The sequence below is a fragment of the Geospiza fortis genome, unplaced genomic scaffold (assembly GCF_000277835.1).
Source record: "Geospiza fortis unplaced genomic scaffold, GeoFor_1.0 scaffold88, whole genome shotgun sequence".
Taxonomy (NCBI): domain Eukaryota; kingdom Metazoa; phylum Chordata; class Aves; order Passeriformes; family Thraupidae; genus Geospiza; species Geospiza fortis.
This window is the reverse complement of record NW_005054434.1, coordinates 1020958-1029459: the sequence shown is the minus strand read 5'-3', so window position 1 is coordinate 1029459 and position 8502 is coordinate 1020958. Positions and strand designations below refer to the sequence as shown.

The 8502-nt window shown below is 42.6% G+C and overlaps 1 protein-coding gene across 1 annotated transcript; it reads left to right on the top strand.

Moving 5' to 3' along the window:
• The first annotated feature begins 1156 nt into the window (after positions 1-1156).
• On the top strand, positions 1157-4442 carry LOC102043702 (histone H3.3). The gene is made up of 2 exons (XM_005427032.2): positions 1157-1384; positions 3784-4442. The coding sequence occupies exons 1-2, from the start codon at positions 1172-1174 to the stop codon at positions 3910-3912; spliced, it is 342 nt and encodes a 113-aa protein (XP_005427089.1). The 5' UTR covers positions 1157-1171; the 3' UTR covers positions 3913-4442.
• The last annotated feature ends 4060 nt before the right edge of the window (positions 4443-8502 follow it).

The window sequence follows — 8502 nt, the reverse complement described above, 5'->3', positions numbered from 1 at the left end:
GATCCCGCAACCCCCGCGCCCGTCCCGAATCCCGGGATAGCGGAGCGGAACCCGCGACAGAGCTGTCACACAGACCCCCGGTCCTGAGCTTCTCCAGGCCTGGCTCCGGGCAGAGCGGCGGCAGTCGTGGTTCAGCTTGGGGGGATGGTGTTGGGCTAGGTGGAGGTGTTCCTTGGGGAAGACATGGATGGGGAAGAAGTGGGTTTTGATTAGGGGACTTAATGTGAAAGTCCAAGAGGGGTTTATTAATGCATCGAGGAGTCTGAAGAGGATGAAGCTGGGCTCTTCTCAGTGGTGCCAAGCAACAGGACAAGAGGCAATGGGTAGAAATGCACAGGAAATTCCACCTGAACATGAGGAAGAACTTTACTGTGAAGGTGACTGAGCATTGCAACAGATTGCCCAGAGTGGTTGTGGAGTCGTCTTCCTTGGAGATATCCAAAAGCCATCTGGGCACGATCCTGAGAAACAATCTCTGGGATGATCCTGTTTGAGCAGGGAGGTTGGGCCAGGTGACCCGCTGTGGTCCCTTCTAACCTGACCCACTCTGTGATTCTTGCTCTAGGTGTGAGGCAGAATTCATCAATTGGGAGAAAAGTAATAAAGCTGGAGCAGGAAAAGACAAAGCTTCCACAGAAATAAGTGTGGTATTGATTTCACAGATGGACATCGTGTTTACAAACATATGTTGCTATTCCGAATTTGTCATTCTGACACCAAAACTAACGTGGGGAAATACTCTGGATAATTTTGACTGTCAGTATAACAGAGAACATACATTTTGTTGGTTCTGTGAATGTTAGCAGTAGAGAAGAAGAACCAATTTCCCTTAAAATCAGGATTCCTGTCAGGCCCCTCAGGGGTACCTTTGGTACAGCTGAACGCATGGCAGCTCTGTGGTTTGCCACATCTGCACTGAGCTGTGCTGCTGTCACTTGGACACCACATGTTGGCCAGCTGTTCCCTTGGTGAAGTCAGGCCTTGGGAGTCTGCCTGGCCTGAGGGATCCCTGCTGAAGCCAGTGGAAGTTGGCAGAGATTGGTGGTGAGGAGACAGCGACCCTTTGCCAGCACAACTGATTTTGTGTTGTAAATGCTGGGACTCTCCTAGGGAAAACAGAAGTGTATGGTGCTTGGTTTAGTCTGGAAGATGGACTCCTATCTTTAAGGCGATGCAGAATGTATTTTCCATACTAATTATCTTTATTTCCGCTGTATTTAATTTTAACAGGCCGGGTACCGTGGCTCTGCGTGAAATCAGGCGCTATCAAAAGTCCACCGAACTTTTGATCCGCAAACTCCCCTTCCAGCGTCTGGTGCGTGAAATTGCTCAGGACTTCAAGACAGATCTGCGCTTCCAGAGCGCTGCCATCGGTGCTTTGCAGGTGAGAGCCCCGGCCGGCATTCCCGGGGCCCCGCCCCGCTCCCCCATTGGCCAGTCTGTTTCCAGGCTTCCTCTGGGCGCCCTCTGATTGGTGGGGCTGCTGCAATGGGCGTGGCTCGCACCGCTGGGAGGGATGCTCACCTCAGCCTTGCCTTACCCTGGGAGTGCCTGTGGGTACCATAGAATAAAACAGCACAGGGGCAGCTCAGCAGCTCCTTACAGAGCCTAAAAGTCTGGTTTTATAGGTGGTGCTTTGGGTTTTTTTTTTTAAATAGCCCCTGGATTTGTTAGTGTAGTGCTTAAGATGTTCAAGGAAAACACATTTCCTCCACCTTTGAGCTCTGCAGTTGGAGAGGGAACCTTGTGTAAAGCAGATTCAAGGGTTTCCTAATGGGGAGGTCTTGGTGTCCTTAAATGCCCTCTAAAGAAAAACAGCCCAATAAGCCACATCTAAACACAGTTAGGGAAACAGCTGCTTTCCTAGGATGTATTTGATGCTAAGCACATTTAAAAATATATTAGTTATGTAATTTATTTAGATTATACAGAGAGAAAAATATTAATTGCTCTTTCTGGCCCAAATTTCTGAATCTAAGTTAGGACCACCCACCAGACTGAGTTCTTACTGTGGGGACATCTCCCTCTTGTGATAAAAGACACTCCTGATTGAAGATAGCTGTTGAAAGATTGTTCCAAAACATATCTGTAGTCGTAGTCTGTCTGACATGCAGACAAAATGGTCTCTTTCTAGTTAATGACTTCCACTTGATAAGGGGCCAAGACATTTGCAATGAGAGCCCATAAACTTGGGCATATGCTTAGCTTCAAAAGGTGCCTGTGTGTGTTTGCAGAGTTGCTGCTTTTGCTTTTAGTTTTGTGTGGTAGTTCCTAAATCCTGCAGTTTATCTGTGTGTCTCTTCATCTAGATCTGCCCATTAAAATTTAGAAGCTGTTACACTTTCAGGAAGCTCCTGGTTTGAATGTTCCTGGTTTTGCATTAAGGAGTTGTTGGTGTAGAACCTGGTCACATACAATTCCTAGTGGGTTCTGCTTGCATATTTGAAACAACAAACAAACTCAAAAAAGTATTTTTTTTTAAATTAACCCCTTGGGTACCATGGTGTCTGTGCCAGCAAGGATATTTGGTGAAGTGTCTTATCTTTTCATGTAGTGATTTGACAAAACTGCATTAGGGATTCTCATATCCTCCTGCAAACTAAATGACTTAGTAGTACCACAGTCCTCATCTGCTGTAGTAAATATTGGGTTTATTTCATATTGGATAATCTTATGTTTTCAAACAGGATCTTTGAACCTAATAAGTTGATTCCTGGAGTTCCTGACAATGAAGTGGTTCACACAAGTCGTTCTCTTGTGTGTACTGTAGAAAGAGTGACCTCGCCCTCCTTCTTGTAATTGAACCCCATCATTCCCACCTTCTCAGCCCAGGTGTGGCTGTGTCCAACACTGGCACACTAAGGTGCTTCCTGGGAGATTGATAGGGTTAGAATTCCACGTGTTCCAAAAGTGTTTGAACAATGACCATTGCCCTGCTGGGCTTAGCAGCAGCTAACTTCACGTGAGTCAGGGAAATATTTAGGTCCAGCTGAGCATCTGTCTAGCTCAGAATCCTGCCTGCAGCTGTGCAGTGGCAGGGAGAAGCACTGTGCTCAGCTTTGTTCTTGTGCTGCCCCTGGCTCTCTCAGGTGTGAGCTGAGAGCTGTCTGTGATGGTGGGGGCCAGTGCTGTGTCCCCAGATAGGCAGGAAGGAAGTACAGGAACAGTCTGCTGGTAATTCCCTGGCTGATGCCTGGTTTTGATGGTTCAAGGAGCTCCTGAACTGAAGGAGTTCTCTTATTTCTGATAGTTCTCAGTACATTTTTTCCTGCTGTTTTTTGACTTAAGCCACCTCTTTAGTGTCTTTGGAAGGAGTTGTATGCCTGAACTGTGTGTTGGGAAGGAATACGTGTTCTTCTTTTCCCTGGCACCTGCCAATTTCACCTGATGCTCAGTGGCTCTTACTCTAGAAGAGGCAGCAAACAGGTCCCTCAAACAGTGTAACCCAGCCTTTGAAAAGAGAATTTCCTAAACAAACTAACCTGCTGATAATGTAACCCCTTCCTGTCTCATGGGAGTCCCATGGGAGTGTTAGTTCTGCTGTGCTCTGGAGGATGTCCTTACCAAATAGCAGCAGTACACTACTTTAGATGTAAAATATTATAAGAAAGTGGAGGTTTTTCATTTCTGAAAATCTAAAACTTTTGATATTTGTGAGTAATAAAGATCAAAACCTCAACTTAATGCCACGTTACCCTGTACTTTTAATTCTGAACTACGAATCTTTCTTTTTTTTGGTGCTCAGAGATTGAAAATGTTCTTATCTCTTTTCTTCCACACTAGGAGGCAAGTGAAGCCTACTTGGTTGGGCTGTTTGAAGACACCAACCTGTGTGCTATCCATGCCAAACGTGTCACAATCATGCCAAAAGATATCCAGCTAGCACGCCGCATACGTGGGGAGCGTGCCTAAAGCCTCACCACCATGGGTCTGTCATTCTCCAAGCAAAATCTTCTTCCTGTTATTGGTAGTTATGAACGTTAGATATTTTTTCCATGGGGTTAAAAGGTACCTTAAGTATATGGTTGCAAGTGGAAAAATAGGGGACAGAATTGGGTATTGGCAAGTTCTCTTTCCATTTTCATTTGTGTGTGGATTTTTAATATAAACAAGGGGGACATAAAAATAAACAATGCGGTCAAAAAAAAAAATAAAAAACGTGAATTGTTGAAACTTGTTCACCAAAACAACTTTATAAAAAAAAATTATAAATAAACCTGTCAAATTTTTCTGGACAATGCCAGCATTTGGATTTTTTTAAACAAGTAAATTTCTTATCAATGGCAACTAAATGGTGTTTGTAGCATTTTTATCATACAGTAGATTCCATCCATTCACTATACTTTTCTAACTGAGTTGTCCTACATGCAAGTACATGTTTTTAATGTTGTCTGTCTTCTGTGCTGTTCCTGTAAGTTTGCTATTAAAATACATTAAATGATGCCTGGTTTTAGTCTTGATTTTTAAATATTACACATGGGTTATATTGATTCAAAAGCAATCAGCTTTTCCTCCCCTTTTGCTCTTCAATGCATGGCCTAATTCCTTGGGTCAGATCTAGGAAATACTGGGGATGCTGCTTTGGCTGAAGTAGTGTATATATGAGGCTCTTTTAAGAGTTTAAATTGGTCTGCTCCACATAAAAATGAGTTTAGTGAGTATAGTAGCAAGTAGAGTCTGGAGCTGAACTGAGCTCTCTAAGCTACAGTGCTGAGAAGCAGCAATTTGTTATTTAGATTCCTTTCTTACTTGATTTTGTGCTGAATTTGGAAGCGTTTCTGATTTTCACAGTTTTTTAGTATGGTGTAAGTGGCGGAATGTAGCAGTTTGGGTTTTTCTGTTTGGGGGTTTTATTTTTCTCGGGTGTTTTTTGTTTTGGTTTTTTTACCCTTTTTTCACTCTGTTGGTTTCCTGGTTTGTAGGTGTTCCCTTTTTGGTTGACTACCTTTCTGTTTCCATCACACCCTCTAGCATTTTTGAGAGCTTAGTCCACATGTGATTAGTTTCACCTTGTACACTCCAATCTAAAAGACACTTTTGTACCATTTTTGTTACAACTCTTCACAGAAGCAGTACTTGTACAGGATCACACATTTCAAACCAGCTGGGTTTTTATATTCTCCTACAATTGCTGATGGAAGTTCACATGAAGAAATTTACTGCTGAAATCCTGTCCTGTGAAAACCTGGTTTTAATTTTTCCCCTTGAAATTTGTTTAAGGGTTCTGGCAGACCAGTCTGGAAACGAGTTATGTGCTGTAGTTCTTGATAGCTCTTGCAGATAATGAAATGAGCTCCACAGAAAAAAAACCTGTGGGCGGTGAACAGATTTCACCTCCATGCTAAGGCTCCTGCAGAGCTTATTTGCTGCTAACTTCTTTTGAGAGGTTTTGAGTGAGCTCTAAACACAAGTGAATTTGTCTGAAGATTTCCAAAGAGGATTAATAGAGATATATTATCTGCTTTGGTATCTTGAACAGAGAGCCAAAAATTACAGAATAAATCACATTATTCATAACTTGCTCGGCTTTGGTAATGAATGCTGTCTGCTGGGGTTGTGCAAAGTAAAGTCTATTTAAATGGAGTAGCTTGTCACAGGCAAGACTAATGCTAGACAAAATGTGATCACATCCTTTTGATGCCAAGCAGTTCATAGCTATCAACTAAAAATTAAGGAAGACTTGTCTTGGAGCACCCAGAACAACAGAAATATAAAAGGTGAGCAACTGAGATTGAACTGATTTAAGATGTCACTTCTGTCTACTTGATAACAAGCCTGTTAAACTTGCTATCAATGCATTTCAATATAATTAACTACTTGTTTTGTCCTGTACTTCAGAATTCTGTTTCACCTATCAGTCAGCGATGCTGCAAGCACCTACACAAACAGGTAATTAGGCTGGGAGTTTTTTATTAATTAATCTGGGACTGAAGTATAGGTAAGGAACTTAGGTGTTCTTTCTTTCTTAGGAATATTAGGAAACCAGATCTCAAAATTTTGGTACTCAAATGACATACTGAGTTCTCTCTCTTTGAGAGAATTGGGGTGAGGAATATCCCAGTTTAACTGACAGTGCAGTTAAATAGTTCAAGGCAGAGGAAATCCTAATAGAAGATGAGGGGATTGGGAATCTGAGCAGATAACATTTTAGTGTTCAGTGCTTTGCCTCCAGCTTAGGGATAAACTTCACTATTTGAAAGCTGTGGTCCTAGAGACGCACGTGAATCCTTTTAGTGATTAGCTGTCTGTGCCTGAAGCAATGCCAAGAAACTTCAGTTTCCAAAATAGTTTGTGTCTTCCTCTCCTTCCCCTCCAATACCAGTTTTTCTGTTTCCTGGGCAATGCAGCTACAGCTGAGATTTTGAACACCAGAAACAAGTTCTGGTCCTGTGGATGTGCTTCTGTGGAGCAGTTTAACTGTACTGAGTGGAGGGATGGGTGTGAAGTGGCTCCTTGTTAGCATAAGTCATATTCAGAAGTTGAGCATCTCTTTAAGATGTTTGATATATGTCCAGTGCCCAATTTCTGAATTATTTTGGTGAAGTCCTTTATAATGTGAATGTGATAAGTAGGTTTTTAGGTCTCTGTTTTATATTTGTATTTTAGCGGCTGTATTTACTTGCTGTTTCCTCCAGAGTAAATACAAAACTTTAAGTTGGTTGCTTTGTATCAGCAACACAAAAAGCCAACTTGCTTACCAGAGCCAAAAATTAATGTAGTGGGAAATAATTTCAGACACAAGATCAATTTCAGACACAAGATCAGTCCCTCTTATGTGGCTTTATCAAATTCAATGAGCAGTTCTTGAGAGCTTGACTTAGAGGGAGCTTAAGCCCAGCATTTCAGATTTTATTTAGGAAAGTAACTTGCTGACTCTACATTAACTAATATTGGTGTACCTATGTTTCAGTGTTGCCTCTCTGGGCTGTGTTCCTCCAGCCCTTTATCCCACTGGGCAGTAGCTGTTAGGTGATCCTAATCCAGGCACCAGATTCTACTTTTTAAGTGAAAGCAGTGTGTCTCACTTCCATACTCCCTGTGCCTCCGTTTTTGGTCTCTGCATATCCACTTGCTCTGAAGATCTGGAGCTTAACTTTAGGATTCAAGGTTTAGTGCAATACAGGCAATGTTCTGGTCAAATATTTTGTTCACTGTGATTTTATTTCTTGCTCTGGCAAAAAAACCACATGACTTTTCTTGGCCTTCATAGGAGTAAGAACTTAATAACACTTTTCCTATAACTTGGTTTCAAAGGCTGGAATTAAGAGGAGGAATTCTAGTGTCAGGATAGTTGTTGGGTTCTTTTTTCCCCCTGGTCCAGATCAGGAGGATATTGAGGAGCTGTTTGCTCAGCTTTTACTTTGTGCAATGACTCATCCTCAGTGGTGAGATGTTTTTGCACTAAGTGGATGTTGCAGACCTGTTTGTGGCAGGTTGGCCTCCAAGTATTTTGTTGAACAGAAAGCCACTGTTTGTGTATTCCTTTTTTTTTTTTAATCTGTGAGGAGGCTTAGATCTTTAGACCTTGGTAATACAATGTCAAAAAGATAGCTGAGTGTAAAAAGCTTTACATCTGTAAATAATAGTGTTAAAAAGGGATTGTTAGGACTGCATGGGCTTATAGGATCTTAATGTAAGCTACCTTTTTGAGATTGCCTTCCTGGGAATATTACCTGTAACATGATCAAAAACTAAATAAATATACAAGAAATTACTTATTTTAAACAAAGAGACTTGCCTAATTCTGAGAAATGGCTGCAAACTGCTGAGGCTCAGGAATGCTCTCAGCTGCAGCACACCTAGGCTGAAGCTTTCTGCTTTTTTCTTGGCGGTGATCCTTACTGTCCCTCTGCAGCAGTAACACCAAAGATCAGGACACTGGGGTAAAATCCCACAGAAACAAGGTTGGGGTCAAAGGCAGGGGGTGTGTGCTCTCCAAGTCAACCTCACAGTTGCTCTTCAGTGGGAAATAAGCCTGGATTTTCTGTCCATCTCTCTTGAGAACACATTTGTAGGCTTCTACGTGATTTGAGACGTGCACTCACATCCTCGGCTGTTGTGTCCCCTGCCAGCAGCATCCCCCTCATCTCCTTCTGCAGGCGGGCTATTACACACAGCAGGGTCTCTAGCAGCAGGGGGGCTTTATGTTACTGAAAGCTCCTGTGATGTCAGAAAGATTTAAGTAAAAAAAAAAAAAAAAAATCCCTGCAGCTCTGGCAACCACTTGTGTCTCCCGATGGTGGCAGGACTGAGGGTTCTCACCCTGCTCCCTTGAGAGGAGCTGCCCTCACCTCCTCTTTGTGATCATGTGTGTGCTGTTCCATGGAGGCATCCCAAGCAAAACCCAGCTGGAAAATATCTGTGGAAAATGCCTCTAGACCCCAGAGTGAGTGAGAGCTAATCCCACATTCCTCTGTGATAAACGCTGACCCTTGGGTTTGCTCCTGAGCAGTTGCTCTCCACTCCTGCCAGCCTAGATTTGCAAGAAATGGTGTGATTGTG